Source organism: Genypterus blacodes, unplaced genomic scaffold (genome assembly GCF_046128005.1).
Source record: "Genypterus blacodes isolate CSIRO-AG114 ecotype Tasmania unplaced genomic scaffold, CSIRO-AGI_Gbla_v1 ptg000094l_1, whole genome shotgun sequence".
NCBI lineage: Eukaryota > Metazoa > Chordata > Actinopteri > Ophidiiformes > Ophidiidae > Genypterus > Genypterus blacodes.
The window spans coordinates 2,661,049-2,688,352 of NW_027466898.1; the positions used below are offsets into that span (position 1 = coordinate 2,661,049).

General features: G+C 46.6%; 2 protein-coding genes across 4 annotated transcripts in view; one reads left to right on the forward strand and one right to left on the reverse strand.

The window, feature by feature from the left end:
- The window catches only part of cpne5a (copine Va), a 52,999-nt gene extending 52,068 nt beyond the window's left edge, over positions 1 to 931 (forward strand). For all 3 annotated transcript variants that reach the window (XM_076159298.1, XM_076159300.1, XM_076159299.1), the window contains one exon: positions 142 to 931. In XM_076159298.1, the coding sequence (XP_076015413.1) occupies positions 142 to 330 (189 nt within the window). In that variant the 3' untranslated portion in view covers positions 331 to 931. The remainder of the gene's footprint in view (positions 1 to 141) is intronic.
- A 10,636-nt stretch (positions 932 to 11,567) lies between these two features.
- Positions 11,568 to 15,129, reverse strand: dclre1b (DNA cross-link repair 1B). The gene is made up of 4 exons (XM_076159373.1): positions 14,573 to 15,129; positions 14,308 to 14,473; positions 13,987 to 14,169; positions 11,568 to 13,835 (listed from the first exon to the last, which is right to left on the reverse strand). Exons 1-4 carry the CDS (start codon positions 14,768 to 14,770, stop codon positions 12,607 to 12,609), a joined length of 1,776 nt encoding a protein of 591 aa, XP_076015488.1. The 5' UTR covers positions 14,771 to 15,129; the 3' UTR covers positions 11,568 to 12,606.
- Positions 15,130 to 27,304: the final 12,175 nt, after the last annotated feature.

Sequence of the window (27,304 nt, forward strand, 5' to 3'; positions counted from 1 at the left end):
TGTACTCACTTATTGATCTTTATCCAACACAGCTCAAAAATACAGCATAACCATCTGCATATCAGTGGTTTGAACTTACTGCATACACGCCCTTATCCCCATAAAATCATTCAAACTGCTTTATTTTCCGTGTCGTCCCAGTTTGTCCCGTTCAGAGACTACATGGACCGCACAGGGAACCACGTCCTGAGCATGGCCCGGCTGGCCAAGGACGTGCTGGCCGAGATCCCCGACCAGCTCATCCTCCACATGAAGAGCCGGGCCATCAAACCATTTCCCATCCCGCCCCGTTGCACAACCGACAACTACCCCCAGTCCGACCCTGTCTGAACCCCACACGGCGCCAAACAGCTCTTTAAGGGGGAAGAACGGAAACCCTGGGATGGCCCCCTTTTGTCAACATTAATCTGGCTGTCACACACTAAACAAAAAGGTTCAAACGAGAAACGAGACTCCATTTGTGTTTTGGAGCCTGCTGTGGGTATTTGAGGAGGAAGAGGAAGAGGAAGAGGAGGAGAGCGCTCAGTTGCTTAGTTGTTCGCTGTCAAATCTGTCAAAGTGGTGATGTGTGGGTAGCATAAAGAACCCCATAGAAACGGGCCTGTGTGGAGGCGTGAGTAGAGTAGAACGTGCCAGTGTGTATCATGTGTGTGATACCGTTTGGAATCGGTGTGTGTGTGTTAAACTAGGAAACCGTGTGTATAACAAGTTTATTTATTTATTGGGAGAAATTATTTATTCATTCTGGGGCGTTTTTAAGGCTGGGGATCAAACTCGCAACCCCCCCTCTCACCCCCCCGCCTGTAGTTCTCCATCCTATATTTTGTGACTAGTGTAATAAAAAGATAAATGTTTCTACTTTGATAAGGACTGTAATATAAAAAAAAGCATGTGATAAAAAAAACGAACCAAACCAAACCGATCCAGCAAGTTTGTTAATCATTTTACCGATCGAATAACTTTTGATTGGGAGCTGTTAGTTGTGTGTGTGAGAGGAGCTGCTGTGAGCTGTCGCCATACTGAATGTCTGTTTCTTAACGTTTCTACGAACAGGATGCACTAATTAACGTCCAAATGAAGAAAAAAAAAAGCACAAAGGCTATTATAAGCTGAAACAAAAATCACAACAAAGACCACAATCAAAGTAACAGAAAGGATCACACACTCCAAACACACTTCTGAGTTCTGAAATGGCGTCGGAAGTTAAACGGCTTGAGTCTCTTTGTGCTTCTTTCCATTATTGGCATTGTGGTTCAGGTTTATCATCTGGGATAATTGTTTTTATTTGCCTCGCTGCTTTTAAAGGGCCCAACAAATATGCTTTTCAAACGATTGATGTCAATTTATACCCATTTTCTTCTTCCCAGATTTCTAAATGAACGCTCACAAACCGTGCGAGATGTGTGTGTTAGGTAACAACAACCGATAGCACAAAGCTGTTCAAAGACGCTCGTATCTCTTCTTTATTCGCTGTGTTATTGTTTTACTGTGAGACCTTTGGATATGACTCGACTCTTTAACATCTTTCCTCTATACTGTTCACCAACACACAACTGATCAAAGATTACGGGGATAATTTACAGTACCATCTTAGATTACAGACCAGCTGTCCATATATTGATCCCATTGGTGAGTTGTTACTGTATATTATTTTTGATTAACAGTTTCAGCCACTGTGGCCCTGTTGTGTACATATTAATTGATTTAGTTTGAACCTTTATTCAGTATATTTAGTCTTGATCCAAATGTGCCTATTATATGGAAACATATCCACATTCAGTTACGCAGGTTTTATTCTGCGAGCAGCAGTTTAACATCCACACACAGAAAAAGATGGTGACAATACAAAATGTTTGCATGATTAGGGACTATCACACACACACACACACACACACACACATGCACACACACACACACTGTCTCGAGCAGGGTCGTGTCCTTTTCTACTTGCAGCTCTCCACGAATGATCTTTGAAATAATGAGTGTAAACAGTGTAGCTGTGAAGCTTTGATGTACAATTCAAAGCAAAGATGTGTTTACAATTTACCTGCGGCTATTTGCATCGCCCGGAGGAATAAGTTCACATTATTAGGTTTCATTATAGAATGGGCTTATTTTCTATCTGATGTGTTTGGTGTGTTTCCTCTGCTCGTGAGTTTCACTGAATGACACTGGAGAACCAGGGTTTAAGAGCTGTGAGATGTCTGAGAATGTGCAGCTCTGGGTCTTTCTGTTTTGGATTTAGAAGCAAATGCGACAGTCTATCGCCGTGGAGACCAATTCCTTCTGTCACACTCTTGGCGCCCTATTTGGCTTTGATTTTTAATGATGGCACAAAAACAACTATTTCAGATGTTTTTTGTTTTCTTTGTCTTTTCCCACAGAAAACATTTGATTTGCTGCCAAATTCTGTTGGCCATCATCACTGAAATGAGGCGAGCAAGTTTACTTCCACTAAAGACATGAATATACCTCAACAGAAAGCCATTACAGCCAAATGGAAAAAAATTATATGAATTAATGAAATTTAGTCAACACCTTTATTTAAAAGTTACTCTATTATGAATTACTGACTTTCCTTTAAATAGATTATATATCAGAATATATCTAATATATTTATTTTGTAAGTATCCGTCATGTTGAGTGCTTGTAATATGTTAATATGTTTACAATTTCCACTTTGTTAGTCTTAACAAATGATTAAAAGATCCTCACAAGAAGATGGATTTAGAAAAGTCTGTCAGTGAGTAGAACATGATGCCAGTTATGCTAAGCCAGTCAGGATCAGCTCACTGGCACAGGTCCTTTATGAGACCTCCAGACACTCTCTCCTTTGGGATCCCCCTGAATTGGCTATTTCAGTTTCAGTAATTAAAACTGCAGAAAGTCTGCTGAAGCGATTAAATGATATTTTATTAACGCCGGAAACTCATTTTGTCGCAAAGTTTATTACCTCTGAGAGTTTTGGAATTTCCACTACAGGTGTCCCCAAACCTCAGTGCAGAACAATGAATCAGTTAATACGGAATGAACATAGAAACGACTCTTATGCAAAAATGCTCAGTTTTGGAATATAGTTTCATTGCTCATTTCAGAATAAAAACATCACAAACAATTACATGGATTTTGCTTTTGGAACAATAATAGTTTTTTTCTCTCTCTGTACAAAATGATTTCCATGTTTGATTTCACCCCTTTATGTACATACGCCCCTGTAGAAAAAGAGGTCAGTGCCAAAATGTGTTGAGTTGATCTCTGACCTCTTTAGATAACATGCATGTTTGTGCCGAAGTGGCAGCAAGTTTGGTGGTCTACGTTCATCCCACTTGATTGGTGCATCTGCCATGTGCTTCCTTTGTTTCTTTGGATGTTATTTAAAGCAAACAGCCACCCAGCATGTCGCTTCTGTTTCCTTTCCACTTTGTTCCCATGAGCTACATAATGTATGCATTCTTCTTGCCACTGCTCCTTGTTTGATCCCAGGTTGTTGACATACCTCTCTCTCTCAGTCTCTGACTTGCATGCTGAATAATTTCCAAACCAGGTGTTGGACATGATATTGTCATCATACTGTGGTTTGTGAAATGCTTTGTAATGGATTGCCTTAACTGAAGATTAATAAAACGTTGACAACTTTTGGCAGAATGCAAGATGTTTTCCTTTTGTGTCTGGTTGCGATGAGAGATGAGAGAAGCAGATGAAACGCCGGCTTCCTTTGCCTCAGCTGCTTAAGTGTATTGGCTGCCTGTGTCGGTGAAGGATTACGCATCAGAGACGCTTCTATCATGAGAATTGTATTGCCACCGTTGCTGATGGTTGTTGGTGATGAGCGGTGTGCCTTTACAGACTGAGCTCCCTTTAGAAATGTGTTCTCTTCCCCAAATGAGATGCACTGCTCAGGAATCAAGCTGTCCACCTGGGGAGATGGAGACAGCAGCTGGAGCCATAAATTACCAGCCAAAGATAGAGCCAAACCTCCCCTGCCCTCCCACTTACAGCCGGAACAATAACCCCCCAACTGGCAGCGAGAACAAAATCAACAGCTAATGACATAGAATTATACCCTACTTTTATATAACATTTGACTTTAGTCATGATTAAAACATTCAAAGGGCATTTCTACTCTGAAGCAGTGACACCAGTGATTTAGTGTTCAGTGCGATCAGGAGACATTTTATGAGCACAAACACACATCAGCGAATGAATCTGTGGAACGCTGCGACAATACTTCATCTCCAAGTTATCTGACACTGATTTGTTTGGTAATACTTCAAGCATCAATCATGTTTACATGCATCAAATGTATCTTAAACACAATATATCTCTCTAATGGAAATGTCTCGAAACCAACCACGTATGGATTAATGTCTGTGGGGACGCCGCTGCGGTTTGTTCATCTATTTTACGGTTATTTCAGCAACGACTGCATGGTGGATGGATTCAATGAGTGGAAACCCTGCAGGGAAGAATAAACCCAATTTACCGCAAGCTTACAACATCTCATTTGGCACACGGGGGCTGATCGCTGTGCGTCTCCAACCGATGCAAACTCCGCCTGCATTTGTGAATTAAAAAGGTCAGCAGAGCTCGTGGTCAGCGGCTAATGAAGGCCCCTCTGGACTCTGTGTCTGTTTTTAATCTGTCAGCAGGCCGAGAGACGGAAAGAGAAAGAGAGAGTGAGTACACAAACTGTTTCCAATCTAATCAGACATTTGCCAACTCCCACTTCTTGACTGCTCTCTCTCTGTATCGACCATGTAACCAACCAGAACCTGATCTCTTCACACTGTGTCACTCCAGCCTGTGCTGCACCAATTAAACCAGCTGCAGCTCCTCCAGCAGCCGAGTGGGTCACGTCTCCTCTGGCTGTGGGTGGCAAAGCATCCACCAGAAGCTTTTTTGTTTATGGATTAGCAGCGGGACGTCAGTGGGAAAGGATTACGGCTCCTACCCACACCTTTGCACAAAATCTATAACATACTTTTACCTTTATACCATTTCTACTCGACAGTGGTGGAAGCGGTGAACTGGTAAAACCGTAAGGGAAAAAATGTAGGAAAATTGCATTTGAAATTCCACTCCTGTTAAGGTAAACAAGCAGGAACAGCAACATGCAGTAAAGGTGAAGAGTCCCAGGTAGTGTTATTGGCCATGATGATGGTTATCATGTTGTGCCCTCTGCAGTCCAAGGATTCTATCTCAGCATTCTATCTGGCATTTCTATCAAAACTGAGTTCAGCGTATAGACTTCAATCAGTGAAAGATGCTTCTTCTTCTGGGGTTATGTTTGTATTTTTCCCAATGTGTGGGTTTGGTATCTTCACAAGTCAGAAGCTGAGTTCAGCTAGATGCAGAGGGGAAACCTCCCTCTAGCTCTCCAAACAGGTCTCTGGGAAGATGGAATTCTATAATACAGCAGTCAAGATGTCTTTATATACGTGTGGTGTGTTGCAATGCATCAATTATGAAAACATTCCAAGAGTTTTGTAGCCTGGTTGTGTGCAGAATGTAGAAGTGCCAGAGAAAACAACGCCCAAACCGAACAAAACTCATTTCATTTTCATTTTCATCGTTTCAAGTTCGCTAATTCTCCTGCTTCTCCCCCAAAACACCAGCAGATAAATTAAGAGTAAAAATAAACATTCTCCTCTGAAACCCAGTGGAGTAGAAATAACATTTCCAAACCCGAGACCCTCGTTAGGCGGCTCTCCACCTCTTATTCTGTGATCCAAAATCTCACAGAACAGCACTAATGCACTCAGCCTCCAACACTCATCCCCATTTGCCATAAATCATCATTAGGCTACAAATAAAGAATGATATTAGAGGACTGAGGGAATTTTGCGGCTGCTATAAACACTGTAATGATAGCAGAGTGGAGAGGTGGTGGGTGGTTTCCCATTACCGCCCATGGTGGTGATTTGTCATCTGGGAAAGCTATAGAAAATAATTGTGATGAATCATCAGAATTAATGTGTCAAACATCTTGTGTATTGTTTGGGGATGTTAACGCCTGCGTTTAAAAATATATATGGCATAGTAAAAATATTTTATTACTTATTTACAAAAACATCAGTAAAAAGATAAAATATCATGTTTTCTACCTGGAGGGGATGGAAGTCGACATTAAAAAGGAAATCACGCGTTAATGGGGCGAACAGGCGTCTCCCACACACACACAAACACTCACACACAAATCGCATTCAAAATGGAGACGAGCGGAAGACCTACAGTATGTAAGTGTTGACTTCACAGCGGGGGTCCAATGTGCTGAGTGTCATTACATCCACGCAGGCTGAGCCTTATTTACTGTTTGCTGCAGGCTGGAGGAGGCTGTGCCACATAAAAATGCATTCCCATTACGCACAAAAACAACTGTGAAATTGAAAATGTCAGAGATATTTTCGTGTTTTTGCTTGAGTCCTCTTTCCACAACAAACAGGTGAATGCTGAGCGGGTGGAGAGGCTGGAGACTGGAGGCTGAGCTGAATACTAAACATGTTTTAATTGCCTGGAACCGTAACAGACAACAGACAGTGTGAGATCCTAAACATACGTTATGTTAATAGATACCTTGTTGTTTTTCTAACCTAAAAGCTGTTGATGTTACATCCATGTTTGTGCTCCAATATGACACTTCCAAGCACAACAGGGCCGGCTGCTTGCTGCATTTTCAAGCAAAGTGGTTTTGATTCTGAAGCACCCAGTCAGAAGAATTGGCACTTTAAACACACGTAATCTAAGTCATACATATGGAAGAACCCTGAAGTCACAAATATATGCATAATCTCTGTCCGATTGCCATTTAAGGCACTGACCAGCTCTCACGCAAAGCTCCAGTAAATCCCTCAGTGTCAATGCTTCCTGCAGCCCTCAACAATTCCCAGGGGGAGAAATGTTCCCAGGCGGATGCTCACTGTCTGAGCAGCAAACTGAAAAGAGCACAAGATGCCCAGGCTGACCACCGCTGTCACGCAGAAGAAGCCAGCAGAGATCTGGAATAAGTGGAAGAAGATGGCAGCTTAGTGCAGAAAATACTAACAGCTGCTCTGTCTGCTGCTCTGTATGCTGTTCTGCCCCCCCGCCCACACACACCCTGCTGGGCCCTCTGCCTGTGTTTACTGCACACCTTAGATTATCTGCACAGTGACTCTGATCCCAGGTGTCTGTGGCTGGGATGGAAAGAAGAGGAGAGGAGGCCTGTAAGAGAAGAGGAGATGGAGCTGAAGGGTGGGAAAGAGTGAGTGTGAGGGATTAAGGTAGCAAATTGTGTCTTAAAGGTGCCTTTGGTGCAGTGAAAGGGATTCGTAAGACTGCCTGACCCTAAAATGGAAAAGAAAGAATTCAATTTAAGCTGTGTTAAGCTTGTATAGAGGAGAATGTGAAGAAAGTCAAGTTAATGGTGCTTAAAATAGCATTATTCAAGAGATGATAGGGCGCTGAAGTCATAGTCGTGATTATTACAGCGTCCGACCACCGGTGGCAGCACTGAGCAATGAGTGAAGAGTTTGTAAAACGTTTGTAAGGGTCTTTGCTTTTAGCAGCCTGATGGTGAATCTAAAGAAAAACATCAGATTTTTGACGACTAATACAGTATTTATAAGTGTGTGTGTGTTCAGAGAGAGAGAGAGAGAGAGAGAGAGAGAGAGAGTTGGGTGCCTGAGAGTTGGGTGCCTGTGGGTGGCTTGGAGCGACGAGTTAAGTAGATTACAGAGAGCACAGAGGCGAGGGGGCGAAATCGTACCGTGGAGATGGCCGACTGGAGCAAAGTCGTAGGGGAAGGAGAGGACGAGGCCGAGGCCCCCCAGCTGTGCACCGTGACTCATCTGCCAGGGGCCTGTGTGTGTGAGCTTCCCTCCCATGGCATTGTGCGATACTGACAAAGAAGGAAAACGATGAATGACGGTGAGAGGATGAAGGGAAATGGGAGAAGATGCCCCCACACCCCCCGAACTCGCCCCTACAGGTTTGATTATGGTTTGTGGGCAAACAGAATCACTCCTTCTTTGAAAGCCACAAATCTGCAGTGACGCTCCAGAAGATAACAGCAGTATCTCAGCAGTATCTCAGTTGGGTTTGGCAGCTTTTACTTTTCGCTCCCCAAAACCCTTCTTTCTTCTCTTTCTCTCTCTTCTCTCCAGTCGACAGAGATGTTTTATGATTGCTGTGCTCAGTCTCATCCCTCTCACTCCTGCTCATCCCCACTGCCTTACATGCTTATAACAGCACACACACACACACACACACACACACACACACAGAGACAGACACGCACTCTGACAGAAATAGCAGTAGTCTGTGGGCCAAAAGATAACAGCCTTTGCTGCTGTGTGGGTGTGACACACACAGTTCAGCTTTATCCTCCCAAACTCTCGGCGACAGTCTGGGGGGGGGGACCGGGAGAAAATCTCTACAAAGTGCAGAAAGCAGAGTGTGTTTTATTGTCCTGTCTCAGGCTGCTGAAAGGATGGGATTGCTCCTCTGATATGACCTATTCTGAGCCGGGGCCAATCTTCAAAAGACAGACTTTGAGGTTTCAGCCAAGTACGGTGGAAAAACGTCTGAATTTATGAACGAGATTAATGCAGGAGGTTTGAGTTAGAAGGCTGCTCAGTTTCTCTGCGGTTTTGCCTTTGGTTACTTCTGAACCGCGTTAATTCAGGCACTGACTCCAAAGTTTAATGTTGCGGTTCTCTGCTGTGGATCAGTGCAAGGACGATGTGCTTGGTCCCTGGGGAGGCAAGAGTGCCTGAGCACGGGGTAGTGACCCAAAGAACAAGATTATGGATAAAAGAGGCCGAGTCGAGTGTTCTCCACAGGGTGTCGGGACTCATCTGTGATGACGGGGCGAGGGAGCTCAGAGTGTAGCTGCAGCTCCGTCACAGGCTGAGGAGGTTTGGTCTTCTGATCAGGACAGAGGAGGAGACATGACATAGAAGTCCTTGCTCCTGCTATGTGACAGTATTCATAAATTCTCTTTGCCTTGTCTGTCTTCTTCTGTAAAAGGATGTCGAGCGGCATTGAGATGATGGACTGGTGAATGGAAGTTTCATAGTAAATGTAACTTTATTTTACTGCGTATTGTCCACGGTCCTGACAACACATCCAGTGAGTCTATAAATAAAGCCCGAGTTAACTAGCAGCTTGAACCTCCAGGGTGTTTCAATCTGTGATAGATGAAGAGTCAGTGACCTGCTGCCTGTATAATTCATGGCTCCTCTCGATACAGAACAGAACTCTCACCGAGGACAGAAAATGATGCACAACACCGTGAGCAAAATGTCTGCCGAGGTTTTGGGATTCACACAAAAATGATTCATGCTCTCCGTCTCTCTAAGAACATCACAGTCCACACAGGGACCACAGAGGAAAATGGATTGACTGAGTAAATCTTAATGTCCTGTTTGGTAGAGTTATGGAGCTTATACAGGTTGTGAATCTTCTGGCCAATAAGACTGTGGCACAGTGATGTATGTGGCAGGAGACGGTGGCGGCGGTCGTGGGGGCCTGACATGTGTGTGTTCACTTTGGGTCTTGAGGGGGAAATGTGAGTTTTAGTCCCTTGTAAAAGATGATAGATGGTGTCAGGAGGTCTTGCTTGAACGTGGCGATAACTTATGACACCGTGGGATCGATGACTCCTTCACAACGCAAACCTGCAGCCCCGGAAATTGGATTACGGACCGCTTGCGGTTTGCGAAAGTGACAAGGGCGGAGTTGTGTTCGGTGATAAATGAAGTTTGCCGTCAAGCTGGAGTTACTGATAATAATGAGGTTATTGCGCCTGATGCAGGTGTTTAGAGGAACTGGGTGGAGCCGCCCGCGCTCAATCCTGCTAAAGGGGCTCGGCCTCGCAGGTAGCATCCATACCACTTCCACTCTGATGTAATGGCGTGTGCCAAGAATCCATTACTTTGGCCTAATACCCTGCTGCGATGCTGGTGGGGGTATGTGACACTCCATTTCCTTTCATTCCCTGCCCTCGCTGCCAGCGTGGCTCCGTTTCTTTCTATTTCTTGGTCAAAAAATGTTTGTTTGTTGTCACACATGGTCTTTAAATAGCATTGGGCTCTGTAGTAGGCTCTGCTAAAATATGCAGGAATCTAAATGCAAATTCAATTGAGAGGGTTGTCTCTTCCTGATTAGAGCTCAGACAGTCTCAAGAGTCTGATGATCCTCTCGCTGTCATAAAAAAAGATAATTTAGTTTTGGACTTGAATTTAACCTACACCTCCTTTTTCTATATTCCTGAATATGAATCTATTCACTGTGAGGCTGCCATCCTGGAGTCCTTCTGTTACAGGTCTTATGCCGCTCAATTAGAGGGAGGCAGTGGGGTATCTGGGGGTTTTATCGTGCCAGAGCCCTGTGGTGCTCCTGGGCCAGACTGTGGAGTCTTCATCAGTATTCAGCCGCACAGTCACGGCTGATTGTTAATCCCAGCTCTCCTTCCTCCCACATGCAGCGATGCCTCATGCTGGAATTGGTCATTCATCCTTTATGAGCACAAGAGGAGACTCCTGTTGACAGCTCTTGTCAATCTGACGACCCACTGGTGGTAACTTTATGATGTCTCAGCGTGGCGCCCATGAACTCTGTGAAGGGAACACGCAGAGGGAACTTTTTATTACACTGTTTCAAGGAGCAGGACAGGGACGACTTCAAGCCTCCATGCCTCTGGATTGATTGCAGCTTTCATTTAAAGTTCCAATATGGGATCCAGTTGGAAACACAGGGCATCGCTAAAATACAAATAACAGCATTGAAACCGGCTTTCTTGAAGAAGACTTCAGCAACCTATGTGAATTTAGTTCTATAAAATGAAGACCTGGCCCTTTAACAGCACTGCTCTGCTTCCAGTTACTGTATAAGAATGTTTTCTAACTTCAGTTTTTCCTCTCCTTCCTTCCTATAATAAGTCAGGCGCACCTTTCTTCCCTCTGTAGACATTACTGCAGTGTCTGGGGTGTTGTTCCGTTTACTGCCAGAGCTGTGCTGCTGTGGATGTGGATGTCTGTGTCCAGGAGGAAAAGGTCATCTTTCATTAGTGGATGGTATATGAGAATCTCTGCGGCTGTTACCCAGGGGTGCTAAAAACACGCCAGCCTGCAAACTGCCTGGCTGTGACCATTCATACGTTACGATCATGTACAGGCACAGATGTGGACAGGCTCTGATGAGTAGCTCTGGCTTCTACATTAAAGTGTGCCATCTGAGTGAGTGTGTGTTAAATGCCGTAACATTTAACTGCCAGTCGTATTATCCTAAGAGGCATCGCAGTGTAATTCCGATATCAAACCTGCGGTGGGACTGGATGGCTTTGTTAGTTGGTCATTACGGCGCCGCGTGTTATTATTCACCAAACACACACAAATCATTTGAATGTTTTCCTTGTAACAACAGTCATTTGTTTCCCTGTAGGAAATCGGAAACTCTGCTTTTAACTGAGAGTGCAGATAAATAGAAATACAGGCCGGAATCCTAACAAACTACTGCCACCTCATGGCAGAAACACGACATCGCAACAGGAAACATCAGAGACAAGAAGAGGCGTGGATGCTGGAGAAAAGAGGTGTTTATTATAGATAAGATGTCAAAACACAACAGCATCTTCAATATCACATTAAAAGTATTTTCACATTCAAATAAGAAGCAGTCTTTATTTATAAATAACTTAGAAAAGTATCACTAACACTGTAATCATGATGACTGACAGCAGCTACAAAGTGGCAGAGAAGTCACAGGAAATGAGTGTATTTCCACAGAACTCTGTTACAAATAAATGATTTAGTCTTGTTTTGAACAAACCGACGGCAGGTTGGCATTTACATTTAGTCAAAAAGCAGCCGGCATGTTGACACTTTATCTCTCAAAGCTCTTCATGATTATTCAGACTGTTTTCGTTTCGTGATATTTTTCTTCATTCGACATTGCAAACAAATCCCGGCGGCCTCAAATAATCAATACTTTCATTTTGACGGGGGTAAGAATACTGCCGATGTTTAAATAAAGTTAAATGGCACATCTTTCATGCTCGCCAGCTTGGTCTGACTGTTTCCAGTTTGCAGATTTGTAGCTTTCATCTTACTTTTGCAGCAAGAACTCTCAGTCACTCTCTGGCATTTCAAAGGCCTCCCAACCCCCGCGACTCTCATCTTTCAGCTGCTCCAGGATCAAGGACAGACTCAGCTCAGACAGCTGCTTGTCAAGGCAAAAGGAAAATAATGAGTCACTGTGTTTTGCATTGCTAATCGCTTTCCTATTCCTCGTGTCGTTGCTGCACAGTAGTTGGCTGGTATGTGATGAGAGTGGCTGTGGATGAAGCCGCACCTGAGGCCTGAAGTCTGTGACATCCAAACTCTAGGCCCTTAAAAGTTACTGATCGCTTTGTAACAAGAGGAAATACAAGTGGTTTGTGTAAGAAATAACGTGATTATCATATCACTGCTCTGCTTGAGGCCGAGGCTTCATTTACATCAGCTGGAGGCAAAGCTGACTGAGTCAAAAAGCGCCGTAATACAAGAATACAAACAGAAACACTCTGGAGGAGGAAATGGTGCGTTGGCGTCGGTGTGCTGACGCAAACATGCACATGAACACGTCAGGTCACACGTCGTCATGGTCTCTGTCACCGCTTAAAGGAGAGACGGGACACAGGGTGGGATGCAGGAGCCGCTGATCCAGGAGGTCCCACGTCTTCAAGTCGTCCTCTGTGAAGGGAAGCAGCGTTAAAAGGCTTCCATCCATCTCCTCCGCGTCCTCGTTCTCCAGCGCGTTCTCGGACGAGGAGCAGGAATCATTGTCGGACGGCGCCGTGCTGTCGTTCTGATCGGCGCTGCGCTCACTGTGCTGACTCATCTTCACGAGGTCCGAGATGGTGTCGTCACTTTCAACAGGTTCATATTCACTCGGCACACTTGTGTGGTTTTCTTTGGATACAGTGTACTGGATTACTTCAGCGTTTCTTTCAAAGACCCCTCCTTTGATCATGACAGGCTTCAGGGAGACCTTGGTGTTTGTCAGGATCTGCACTGGTGCAAAGTTGCTCTGGCTGAACTGACTGAGTGGGACCGAATCATCCATCACCATTTCCTCAGAGACCGTCTGCACGATGTTCAGGCACAGATCTCTGATCCGGTCTCTGTTTGGGCCGGGAGTCTTGCTCAGGTCAATCAGGATGCAGTCAGAGTTTCCGTTACTCTCTGTGTCCATCTCCTCGTCAGGACTTTCTTGTTCCGTGTCATCTGCCTCCCAGCCATCTTCTGATGACTTCCTGAGCGGCCTGACAGGAGAATCAAATATCACACCCTTGGGAGCCGGAGGGCGGAAATGACAGTTACGAAAGCCCTTGGAGCCAGACTGGGTGAGCTGGCTCGCAGGTTGCCTCCTCATGTAGTTCTGGACGGACTCGGGCACCAGGAACTCGTGGCGCTTTTTACTGGGCAACAAGGCGGAGAGGCTTCCGGGTAAGCACTTTCCTACGATGGGTACCAGAGAGGTGGGCTTAAGAGCAGAAACAAAATCCTCCAGCTCTTGGTAGGAAGAGTGGTCCGAGTAGGGCACTACGTTGAGATCAGGGTGGAAGGAGACCAGGGGCCTGCTGGTGGGCAGGATAGCCAGAGTGGGTTGTTCTTTGTTCCACTCCAGCAGAGCCTTGGAGGAGATCTGTGACTGATCCACGGCTCGTATCCGGCCGGCTCCTGGCTCAGTGGTGAAGACGTCGGGCAGTTCCAGCGCTCGGAGAGTCTCCATCCTGGCAAAGCTCACCTCGATCCAGGTCTTAAACTCCATGGCCAGGTCCACGAGCAGGGACTCTTTCCCCAGTGTGTAAACACCTGCAACACATCACAGAGTCAGGTCAACTACAAAACTACAATCACTGAAAAACATTTCGTAGCAACATAAATGTGGCATCTGAACATTTGTGGCAGTGACGAGGACCTGATGTGATCAAACAGATGCCTAAAGGTCAAAGGTCACCCTTACCTATGACCACGCAATGGTTGGGGTGGCTGCGGATGATCTCTTTGATCTGCTGGGTGGCTCGTTGCCTGGAGGGCAGAGTGCGATTGGGGTCACAGTTGGTGTTGTCCAAGTACAAGATATCAATGGTGGCGCTGTTCATCAGGCAGGGGTCCCTCAGCATGGAGGGGCTGTACCTGAAGTCACCTGAGACACAGTGGAGACAGTGCTGCCTGGTTCACATCACAATTACTTTACAAAGATATTACAATGTAAAATGTGTTCACATGATCATTTAAAAAACATCAACAAACACATCACCTTCATGCACACTGAGACACTTACCGGTATACAGTATGGTGCCAAAGTAGCCCTGGAAGAGGAACATGACGGCACCGGGACAGTGGTTCGCGTCCATCAGAGTGACCGTCAGCGTCTCCTTGCCGATGTCATCCAGCAGGAGCCGGTAAGAATCACCTAACTCCAGCGGGCAGATCCACTGCTCTTTCACCTGAGAGAAACAAAACAAATCCACACGATCACAAGAGTTTCACCATCATTTCAGCCGAACCGAACTATGTCTGAATGACTTTCTTTCTTTCTTTCTCACCCGCAGCTTGAGCTTGAGCAGCGTGGCAGTCACAGGGGAGCAGTAGATGGTCCGGTTGCTCCAGGTGGAGGTGAGACCCACCGTGTGGTCGCTGTGCATGTGGGACAGGAAGAAGAGCCTCGCGCCGGGACATTTCCGCACCTGCCAGAAGTCCACAGCCAGCGGGGTGTGAGGGATCACTCTCCCGTTCACGGACATGATCTTCGGATGGGTGATGGATGTCCAGCAGGCAGATGTGTGACCGGTGAGTAGCGACGAACCTCGTGCCGATATCAATACTTATACCTTTACGTGTGACAAGTTGGGTTAAAAGGCACCGTGAATAAGCAAATAAGACGCAAATTAGTCGTAACGTTGCTCCATAAGTTAGCAAACATTCCGACGTTGTTCGGCCCAGTTAGCCGTGTTAGCATTATCTGGCTAATTGTTTTCTCGTATCTTTTATTTCACTCTGTTTATGTCTCCGGTTAACCCGCTGCTAACACCAACAGCTGCATTCCTGCCACTCCATCTTTGTTTGTGTTCAAACGTATCGCCCGCACCGCGCCATCTCTGTTTCCAATATTATCTCTAACAAGCGAAGAAGAATGAAACACGCACCACAGCGCCCCTGCTGGCTGCAATCAGTGGTTCACTATTCCCAGTGCAACATAAAGCGCTGTACACGCACAACAGCTGAAACTGTCTCGCTCTCATTGTTCACACAGCAGACTCGAAATATAGGACACACGACCTCATTGTGTCAACAAATAAAAATAAAGTGGAACAAATATGAAAAGGGTGCTGACAATGACGTGACCATGGGTTAAGGACATCAGATCAGGCAGGGCAGGTAAGTGCCGGGGCCCTCAGCTGTTAGGGGCCCCCCTGAGTGGCCTGAGGGCATCTGATCACATCAGAAGCCCTCAGGCACTATGAAACTGATGAAACCTATGATTGGCAATTCGAAGTACAACATGTCAGGAAGCTCTCCAGCTCCCCAAGCTTTCTGACATGTTGTGTTTTTCTATTTCTAATTGCACCTTTTTGCCCGGGTTCCCCTGGGATCCCTAGAATCAACTCAAGGAGAGAACCATCTACATTCTTACTGTTTGTGGTTTAACCCCTCCAGGGGTATAGAACATATATCAAATATTAAGAGAACATTTAACCACCAGAACATACACATAGAGTGGCTATGAAAATGAAAGTGAAAGTGCACGCTCTTTTACACAAGATGGCGCTAAAAGAGAGGTTAACAGATTCATGTGACTCCATCAGCTATTGAACATTTACTTATAGATTAGCCGAGATGTTTACGGGAGGATATGGAACAAAGTCAACAATATCATCACAAAGATAAACACAGATATGTAGATGTGTTATGTCATATTATGTTTCATTAACCAATCATGCTGTAATTATACATATACATCTTAACTTGTAGTGACTGATTGATTCAACACGATGCTTAGAGTCTTTAATGATCATTAGTCTCTGTCATGGTACAGAAATATTTCCGACCCCATATATAACATTTGTGTTATCTTTGAATATGTTGTCGTTTTCAATAGTGATTAGCGGGATAAATACTGCTAAACGGGGCATTGCCATGGCAACAGTGCCCTACAACTGCCCCCTCCCCCCTACATTGCACACTGCTCACTTTTCCGGATTATACCTGGGACTGCTGCACACTAACACTACTCTCCCATCTCACACCATCGGACACATGCTCCTATGCACAGAAGGACATTTATCATTGTCTGCTTTACAATTAATGATCTGTCCCCCCCCCCCCAACACACACACACACACACACATGGACACACAGCCTTATGGGTAACCTGACGCTGTGCCCGGTCTGGAAATGAACTGTGCTGCAGAGTAGCTGGTGGCAGAGGTCTTGTTACGGTGCACATCTTATGCTTTTAGACGTGCCGCACACTTGGAGCTCCTTCCAGATGATGTGACACAGCTCAGTAACCAAACAAGGGAGCGGATGATTAATTACAGGACATTTACTCTGGCTTGTGCTTTTTAAGTAGATGCTTCGTAATCGAACCATTCTTTTTCATTTTAGACCTTTTTAGAATGAATGTTGTGTTTGTGATTTTAAACCTTCCTCTTGCACATCAGTAGTAAGCTATTTACTTGTACAGCTCAAGTTTTCCCTGGACACAATATGATCCTTCCATCATCAGAGAGACTGAATAGCGTCAGATCAGTTTATCATGTATGTTATTATCTTATCTGTACTAAAAACCCAACTGCTACCAGCGAAGGGAGAACAACAAACACAGCGCTGAGTTTATGACTCGTCACCACGGAGGCTGCTGAGGTCGCCGGGACTAGTTCCTCTCTGCTGGCGTGTTGTTATTTGGAGAGAAACAAAAAAGCGCTGTCAGACGGCAGCAGCGAGGCCCAGATGGCTGCACAGGCTGTGATGGGAGGATAACGCCGCTATAAAAACCTCCAGATCAACTTCATCCAACCTCTCTGCCCCTCAGCGTGACCTCAGCCGCACTGATGGCTCGCCGTGGATTAGGAGACGTCCGAAATTGTCCCTTTAAATTAGAAATGCTCCTGCCTGAGGTTTTCTTTGCTCTTCCCTGATTGATATCGCAGGAATAGCGAGCCATTTCATCTCCTCTCTGCCACAGCTTTGTACAGTTTGAAACAGCAGTGACCGTATTTCTTGTGTCCTCCTCAGGGATGCTGCAGTGGAGCGGCACACACACACACACATACACACACACACACACACACACACACACACACACACACACACACACACACACACACACACACTCACCCTGTCTCCTGCAGATATTTTTGGCCATGCAGCCTAACAGTACACTTGCAGTGTGAGCACACACACACACAGTCTGACTTTTGGCATGAATTCTGTCTTATTCCATCTGTCGTTCCTTGTTCTCTCTCTGCTCTTTTCCCCGACTCCTTCTCTTCCTACACTGTCATCGCCAATTTTTGTACTGCGTGTGTTCTTTTTGTCTGTTTGTCGTTGTCACAACACACCAGCACCACGCAGCTCTGAGGTTGGCTGTCAAACGCTCAGCAAGCCTTCTGGATCGGCCTCTATGATGGTATCACCCTGAGTCGCCGTTCCTAAGGGCGCCGCCGCAGGTCACGGATTCCATTCGATCCTTCCGCTCGTGAGATTCGATTAGCTCAGTTCATTAGACTTTGAAACGTGGAGCTGAGTGACGATGCGCACAGGAATCACGCTGCAGGTTCCTCGCGGACCGGTGAGGATGCAGTTTGAGAGGCTGCATAATGCAAATCCTGGCTGGCTGTCACGACAACGGCACACACCTAGAAGGAGAGGAGCATAATCGTCTTACTGCGGGGCTGGGAGTTGTCTCGAATTGCTCTCGGAGGGGGTTGCAGGCCTGCACGGTGAAACTCCCATCTGATCATCAGCTATAGATGACATGATGCTCAGCGGCTGGGGGGGGAGAACATCGGGCCCCGTCTCCATCTCATCAGCCACGTGTCTCACATACAAACAAGCCGATTCAAATAAGAGAGAAGCGAAACAAATGGATATTACACGCTGACTTGGCCTCACAGGAAACAATAATTGGAAGATAATCAGGAAAATGGCCTGAAAAGGTTTGTAATTGATTGTTTGTTTTGCTTCGGGGAAACGCAGGAGTCTGTGTAGAGAAACAGCGGCGCTCTGGTTCCACTGCTCTGACTTTCTCCGGGCTTAATAACAAGCACATTTAGCCGGACGGACAGGCGCAAAGTTGTTTAATCTTGGACAATTCCTCTCTGGCGCAGAGGCAGAACACTAATAAACGTCCTCTGAGTGTAAAAGCCTGGACAGATGAGGAAACCAGTCCAGTAATTTGTGGCCATTTTCCTGCGACGGCCTGGGCTTGTTTGTTTAATTCAGAGATTCTCCCTCTCGTCTAACAAATAACCTCACAAATCTCCGATCGACAGCCAAGCGCCTTCGTTTCCCCTCTCACACAGGCGGGAGGAGGAAACGAGGAGGCGCAGATATCAGATTGATCTAACATATTTCACCCCGGCGCCGTTTTGGATGAGCGCGTGTTTCTGCCATGATGCATTTGGACGCCGACACGTTTCTCAATCGGCTCCACGCCCGCGTCCATGACTCGCTGCTATTCCTCATCTTATGGAGATCGGGATCCAAATTTTACAGCGGCGGCTCGGTCATAAATCAGATCGTGCGCCGTGTCTGGCTGTGATGCTGTTTAGAATCTCGTTTCCCTCATGTCAGACTAATATGGTATAGGTGCATTAGAGGAAAGAGCCCGGAGGCTGCAGGGCGACGGAGGGAAATGAAACTCTCCAAATGCTTAGAAGCTGCTCAGAGCCAGGAGAAGCACTCGTGAAAGTGGGGTTTCAAGTAGTTTCCATTTTGTTGTTGGTGATGTGTGTGTGTGTGTGAGTGTGTGAGCTGAGCCTGTAGGGCCTCAAACTGTATTGAGCCTCTGTTTACATTCTGCCAATTCATCACGTGAAAATGTGTGGCAGCAGCTCACACACACACACACTCACACACACACATAACAGACCCGATCAATAATTGATCCCACTCAGGAGCTACAGAAACTCTCCCCGGTGAGGCACAATATGGTTTAGTCGTATCAACGTACGCAGCGACGAATCGCGGTGCCGGCTCACGACTCAGCAAAGTGCTCCCCCCGCTCTGCATTATGCAGTCAGGGGCTGCGTGTGGACAAGCAGGCCCGGGCCAAAGAGGAGAGAGAGAGAGAGAGAGAGAGAGAGAGAGAGAGAGAGAGAGAGAAAGACAGAGAGAGAGACTGCCCACATGGCTGCTGCTGCATCCCGTTTAACACATTCCCAGCAGTATTCCCAAGTGGGAATATAGAGGTGTGGAGGTTGTTAACTGGTTGCTTACAGGATTTTTCACTCTCTCTCTCTCTCTCTCTCTCTCTCTCTCTCTCTCTCTCTCTCTCTCTCTCTCTCTCTCTGACCCCTCTGTCTCTCTTTGTACACACATAGTGGTAACACAACACTTTTCCCTGCTGCTAATGAGACACTCACTCTGGATTACCTTGGCATGTTTGTGTGTGTGTGTGTGTGTGTGTGTGTGTGTGTGTGTGTTGTGTGTGTGTTTGTGTTCCCCTGTGACTTCAGCTTTTGTTCTGGTGCAGTTTAGTTTTACTGAGAGGACAGAGCAGCAGGATGAGGGCAAATCCAGGTGTCAGGGTGTGAAGCTTCCAGCGCTGTGGGCGACCCTTTGTCATGAGCTGCCTTATCACACACACACTCCTGTTACTACGGGGCTAGTCTCCTGTGTAATCCCGTGTAATGACAGATGTTACAGATTGATTTGCAACTAATTGAAAGGAAGTTTTATCCACTTGGGACAGCGGGAAGATCAATCCAACGCACATTCCCCTCTTATTTAACCAATTAGCGCTCGTTTTTTGGCATCTTGTTTCCTCTGTCAAAGGTCCTTTTGTCGCCTCTGGGAGATGAAGAACTCGTCGTTTCCCGCAGACGTCCCGCTGCAGGGGGGGCGAGCGGAGTGACCTTTATCAGCGCGGCATGCAATCGCTAAAGTGTGAAGCTAAGTCTCTAAAATTTCAAAAGCGAGAGATCAATACCACTCAGTTTGACGGCAATTTAAAACACTCTCATCTCCCTTTGGATTAGGAGGCCGTAGAGAGAGGGAGAGAGAGAGAGAGAGCGGGCGAGCAAAATGACTTAACCGCCCGGCAATTTGACGATTAATTTGGGGTGTCGACGTCTTCGTTCTGAGCGTTCGCGAAAGTTGGCGCATCGGCGAGACAGCTGAGGTCCGCCTCCGAAGAGTCAGGGTGACGCATGAGATGGGATCGGGGCGACACCTCGGGATTTCCCTCAGAACATTTTGCCAGCTGACCCACTTTTGTCGCTCCGCTTTTCCTTTATCACCCACAGGATTGTGCGTGTACGGGGCGGCGGCAGCGCGGTGACGGATAATTTCCCCGGTTGAAATTATTCATGCGTCGCCTCTGTTGGGCAGATATGAAAGTCTCTTTCATGGCAGCGCTCCCTCGCTTTCATCCCGGGATGCTGCTATTCCTGCTCTCATCTGTTGTTTTTCCCCCCACAGCCTAACAGAGCGGCGAGGCCCTTTGTCCTTGTTTCCTGCTATTTAAAAACCCCTGATTCTCTTTGAGACGTTCACGCAGAGCGACATCTCAAACACATCTAATCCGTCACATCGCCTTACAGATGGAAACAGGAGCAGAGCGATGTCGTTACCTCCGGGGCTGCGAGCACAGATTTCACAACGCACCTTCATGTTTACGTCGCGAGAACCTGTAATTTTGAAAAAGATGTTTTTGCTCAAAATCAAAGCGTCTATAATTTACATATTTGCATACATTTTGCAAGAGCCAGATGTGCGGAGCTGCAAACGGAAAGCACTCAGCTAAACATCTGCGCCTCCACCCTGACGGTGAAAATGCTCTTTTATCTCATTTCTCTCCTTCTTCCAGCTGCGTCTAATGCGTAGCTACACGAGCCTGTACGTGCTGCGGCGCTCACATGAGGTCAGGCAGCGTCCATGTCAGCGTCCAGGCCCCGAGGACGGACGGAGACCAGTGATGGGACACTTTGCATCCGGGACAGAGACACTGAATGTAAACTACATTTGTGCGTAGCGGATTTCTCCAATTACCTTTATGTCCGTTTGTGCTTTCGCGTCTCATTCTACAGAATCCCACCCGCGTCGTTTGGAGAAACTTGGCGATTGGTGAAACAAAGTGTCTCCCCTCTGGGAAATAAGACGACCGCAGCTGCTGCTCTGTCTCACTTTGAAGCACGGGGAGCTGCACATTCACACACACGAGTGATTCCCAATAATGAGCCAAACTAACAGGCAACTGCATCTGTCTTCATTACTCCAGCCTAACAGCATTAAAAGGCAGAAGAAGAAGAAGGAGAAGAAGGAGGAGGAGAAGAAAAGCCCACAGATGCATCGCTGCTCTTTGCAAGCGTGATGGTGCAGCAATAAAACATGCAGGTCAACACCGGCCTCAGGTCAGAAATTAATTGTGTTGCGGAATCCTCGGCTTTTGCCTTTTATTTCTGTTTACACACACATAAACACACTGGGATCAGCAGGCGAGCTCACACACACACACACACACAGGTTTAGAGCCGCGCTGATCTCTTGACCTGGAGGATAAATCTCTGCTCATCTCCGTTTCTTCGCCCGATCTGTTTTCTGTTCTGCTCCGAGGTTGAAATATAAAAAGCTTCTGTATTCCCTGAGTGTCGCGGTCGTACTCGCTTCCTCAAGAATGTTAACAAAAGACGCCGGCGACTCAGCGGAGAGCAGCGGGGCGACTAGAAACGAAAACCGATGAAATAAGGAAGCGGCTCTTTTTGATTTCACCGCCGCCTTCGAGCACAAATGATGACAGAGGAGCGATGACGTGTGAAGCTGGCGTCTGTCAAACCGTGACTCAGCTCTGAGTGAGGGGGATTCTCCATCGCAGACGCTGAAGTGATAAGGAGTCAAAGTGGACTCTTCTCCCAGCCTGAAGAACATGAACATGCATCTGTGTTCGCTGCAAAACACTTGAGGTCTCTTTGCGTGTGTAGATTATTTGAGATTACAGTGCAGCCAGAACGTCAACATTTGTTCAAAGCTGAGGCCAGGAGGCCGGGCGGCTGAAGCTGCCTCCCTCAGCCAGATCAGGTTGCTTCATCTCCGGAATATTGCAAAAGCAAAGAGAGACGTATACAGAAGGGGGGGCAGTAGTCGAGTGGGTAGAGCTTCCGCTTGAGAACCGGAGGGTTGCCGGTTCAAGTCCCTGCCGAGGTGCCCCTGAGCAAGGCACCGAACCCTCAATTGCTCCCCCCTCTGCGAAGGGTGGTAATATAATGTAATGTAAGTCGCTTTGGATAAAAGCGTCTGCCAAATGATCGTTATTTATTTATTTATTTATTTACAGAACAGGCGCATCGATTCCACCTGGAGAAATCAATGCGCCTGTGAAACCGAAGCTATTGAAATGCAGCGGCCTCTGTGTTCCTCCCTTGTCAAACTAAATTGGTTTAATAAGATGGCAACGCTCCCTCCTGCAGGATCCCAGCGGTGCCTTATCATTTTAGGATTACACGGATGAGAAACTGCGATCCGTCCCTGAGACAACACATGCAGCACAGTGACATTAAGTTCTTGTGGAGATCCGCAGCAGTGGTCAGTGTAGCGTTTGTGCTGCGACAACGTTCTGCCGCAACGCAGGACGTGTGTGTGTGTGGGGGGGGAGGGGGTGCTTAAGCACTTCTGCAGGGGCGTTTGACCTTCAGGTGGAGTGTTTCATATTCACAGGGGCAGCAGGAGAGCAGTTAGAAAGTTTCTGAAGTACAGGATTTGAAGGTTTAGTGTCAGTCAGAGTCGTTTGGGAGAAGCCATATTGCACAAAAGTTTGGGGTTTGACAACATCACTGCAGCTCACACACACACACACACTCACTCACACACACACACACACACACAACGCGCTGCCCTCACACCACTGCGCTCATTAAGGCGTCTACATTTAATTAATGCGGCTGAGAGTGGAGGCCGCGAGGAAGGAAGGAGCCTTATTTTATCAGAGATCTGCCTTTGCTTTAATGTTTTCCTCAAGGCCACATTTTCTCATTTTGACTAATCGCTTAAGGGGAGATAACAGGAAGCTTCAGCTGACCTCCTCCTGATCTCCTGCAGCCCTCCTCCTCCTTCTCTTCTTCTTTCTTCCTTAATGTTAATAAAAAAAGCACTCAATAACCACAAAGATGAATTCATAGAGTGCTTATGGCAGCATGCAGATTTCCCCCGGAGGTCACCTGAAGTAAAGTTTCTCTTTAACCTTGATTGTCCTTTTCGTTTCCGGTGCGTCAGACGCTCAGACTGGAAGAAAGTCGACCTGCCAGCTATCGATCACAGGGAATTAGAGATGCAATCCAATATTCAATATCCACCCGCTGTCATGAAAGCCTGGCATGAAACTGAACTATTTTGAGGGCAGCATAAGTAAGCATTCATTATTCATGGGCTCAGAGCTGCGGCTGTATGCATTCATCCTATATGTAGCGGCGTAGCGTGTGTTGGATTCTGTAACAACAGCAAAGGAAAGGAAGCTCCTCCGGCGCTGTTTTTATGACACGTTTACTGTGTGTACACACGCTGGGGGGAGTCCTGCTGAAGGGCCGACGGCGGCCTCACCAAAATGAGATTTGGATAAATTATGCAAAATTACAAGTGAGTGAGACTTCGACTTAGTTCTGCCCCTTCAAATTGATTGTGTTGCCGCAGCTACACCTGCCATCAAAGGATAAATGGATAAGTACAACCGTCATCGGAATTAGTCTCGGCATCTTCTGTGAAATCGACCACGTCCACAGGGGAGAGGACAGGGAGGGGAAGGCGAGCGACATCATGTGCTGTGTGCCAAATGTGGCTGAGAGATGGTTTATGGGGTTCTAAGGAAGAACGATGAAAATATTGAAAATTGTTGATCGATTGGTGGTCCGTCATCGTCTGTCGTTATAGATTTGGCTCTGCGCTGCGAAAAGAATGCAGGGAATTCTGCTTTTCGTTTCTGGAACTGTTAGCCAACAAAACGTGAAACGCTCTACGTATAAACAGTCACACGGTGGTGCTGTTCTCACTCAAATTATTTGGCACAGGACCTTTGAGCGGCTTCGTACTTTGTAGAAGCCACTTACGGTGCTATATTATGTGACGATTAAATTATTAAAATGAATAAACCGGCTCTTTTTCCAGCTGTTTCACCGGCCTAATGTTGCTGCTGGACACGTTCTCTAATAAGAGCCTGAGCCTGCGCCGGTGTGAAGACACGCAGTGCGAGGTGATGACATGCCCTCAGCCTCCAAAGCCAGAAGCTGTCAGAGCTGTTAGTGACGGAGCCCAGGCAGGAAATGATCTCTGAGGAATACTGCTGCTCATTGCACCTGCCAGCACATCACAGCGGGAAACGTCAGCATGTGCCGAAAATCACCTATTAGACACTGACACAACAGGCAGGGCAGAATTGGCAGGGGGGGGAATTAAAAAACACACACACACACACACACACAAGCTGAATTCTCTCTGCTGCTATGACGGCATGTCAGGGATTAGTTTGCAGACGTATAGGAGGAAAGTGTCACCCTTGATTGCATCCTGATGGGAATGATGCTCTGCCTCCTATTGAGAGCGCCACAGTGTTTTTAAATTACAACCCTGTATCATTTACAAAGCCTGCATGTCAGTGTGAGCATAATGCGCGTGTGTATGTGAGCGTGTGTGCGTGTGTGTGTGATGGCAGCAGCAGCGGCACACTGTAATATAAAACGGATGGCTTGCGTCTGCGTGTGGGTGGGAAATATAGCATTAAAGTAGAATCAAAAGAAGGGGAACAAACATAAGAGTGAGGAGGGGGAGGAGGAGGAAGAAGCAGGGAAGTGGAGCTGTGGAGTGGAGCGTGAAGAAGTTAAGGAGAAATCACAAAGCGATTAAAAACAAGTTATGTTTCATGTGACAGCGAGGGAGACGGAATACAAGAGCTGAGGCGCTGATGGTTTAAAAATAAAACAGGAGACGAGGAGGGTAGCAAAGTGATGAATAAGGGAAGAGATGGGAGGAGAGAGAACAGGAGAAGAGAGGAGAGGAGAGGAGAGGAGAGGAGAGGAGAGGAGAGGGGAGAGGAGGGGAGGGGAGGCGAGGGGAGGGGAGGGGAGGGGAGGGGAGGGGAGGGGAGGGGAGGGGATGGGAGATCTCCATTGTGATGATAAATCTTTAAGTTCCAGCTGGGGCAGCTGTCAGTGCCAGGCATGACCTCTGATTGGTCCTGGCAGGAGCGCGGGGGGAGGAGACTGAGGCTGTGGCCAAGAAAACATGGAGAGAGGGAGAGAGAGAGAGAGAGAGAGAGAGAGAGAGAGAGAGAGGCGAGGATGAAATAAGGTTGTTTTGGTATCAATATTTCACCTCTCTCTCTCTCTCTCTCTCTCTCTCCCTCTCTCTCCTCTCTCTCTCTCTCTCTCTCTCTCTCTCTCTCTTTCCCTCTCCCTCTCCATCTCTCTCTCTCTCTCTCTTTCTCTCTTTTTCTCTCTCTGTCTCTCTTCTCCCCTAAAAACTTTTCCATTAAGCGGACGTGCACTTTCTGTTGTTTGCGTCATCTATTATTCAGCAAAAGTTATTCTGTTGAGGTCGCTTACCGAAACTGAGCGACCGTGTGAGTTCTCTCCAGTCTGTTTGTGGTAAAATCAGGAGCGAGGCCTGCTGGAGATCAGGTGTTTCCCCCTGAAACACCTTTGTGGTCTCCAAGTCCTCAATTAACCAAATCTCCCCTTTGGGTATCCATATTTAAATACCTCTGTGTTAAAGAGATGTTAATAAATGTTGCAACACAATCTTAGATATTGTGTGAAAATCTGTGAAACAACAATGCATGCTGGGAAAAATGCCCGCAATCAATGTTTTAAGCAACGGCAATCAGAATTCAGTCAACCAGATTCTTGTTAACTGGACTTATTACTGGTTTTAGCATGTAACCTGAGGCACGACGGTGCTGTTACTCAGTGTGTCCCTTGGCTCAGATTGATTCCTGCGTTCCACATCCTGGAGACGCAGCAGTCTACCATACGTACGAGTCATTGCTCATCATCGACTCTGCTGTCACTTCCTGCGCTCATGCTCAGTGTAACGCCGTGACGGGCCTACACACACACACACACACACACAGAGGTGCGGCTGTCAAATCAGTCGGAGCCGAGGCGGGAAGCTGTCTGCTGAAGTGCAGCGTCTCTCTCAGTCTAAATCATCCGCAGAGCTGCCAGCGCGGATTCAGTGAAGCGGGAACTCTGGCATAACGTTAGTCAGGTGGATAAAATAGAGGCTTATATAATCAATTGCACGGGAGAAGGGAAACATAAAAACGCAGTACAAGCGTCACGTGAAGCGTTTTAAAAAGCATCGAACGGTGACATGAAACAATGTAGCATGACATGAAACAATGTAGCATTTAGCCGCGGCTGCCATTTGAGCTTGAACTGTCAACTCAGCATTAAATCCATCTTCCTCTCCGAGGTTGAGGTGTGAGATCCATCTGTATGCAGCGGAGATCCCCGCGTCCCGCCCTTGTGTCATGACTCAGAACCTCAAGTGGGTCCTCGTAAAGTAATAGATACAGCGAGACCTTGACCTTGGCATGTATTATTCATGCACATATACAATAAGGTGAGGAAGAGCAGTGCTGATGTCAAATCCATACCAGAGGCCACATCCTGCTTATATCAGCCAGTAATCACATGAACGCAGAGAATCAACATTCGTGTCGCCTGAGAGAATTAGAAATGTATTCAATCGTTCACTACAGGTAAATAGAGGAACAGACCCTGGATTCTATAGAGCTACACCTCCCTCAGTGTTGAAGGAGGAGATGAAGGCTGAGAACAGAAGATCATAGATTATCCTCAGATTAAAGCTTCTACGTTTGCCTCATCTGCTATTTGTTTTGTGTTTTTTTTTCTCGATTAGACATCTGTGCCCTGGTTTTTTCCCGTAAAGTCTCACAACATGAAGCCCCCGGAGACGACTTTAGTCGCCCTGGCAGAGCGCCGCTCACAGTTTTATGGCCGCTAATAACAAGATATATGAAGGCCGTATATAAGGAGTGTGGAGTGTGTGCCTCTTTATACGAGTGGCAGGAGATCTGTGAAACTGAGCTGGTCTTATTTCTCTAT

Excerpts from the sequence above, each read along its gene's own strand:
- dclre1b (XM_076159373.1), bottom strand. The coding sequence starts at position 14,770 with ATGTCCGTGAACGGGAGAGTGATCCCTCACACCCCGCTGGCTGTGGAC. Across the intron at positions 14,170-14,307 it reads TGGCACCATACTGTATACCG|GTGACTTCAGGTACAGCCCC; the intron begins GTAAGTGTCTCA and ends ACTGTGTCTCAG. Across the intron at positions 13,836-13,986 it reads CAACCATTGCGTGGTCATAG|GTGTTTACACACTGGGGAAA; the intron begins GTAAGGGTGACC and ends GATGTGTTGCAG.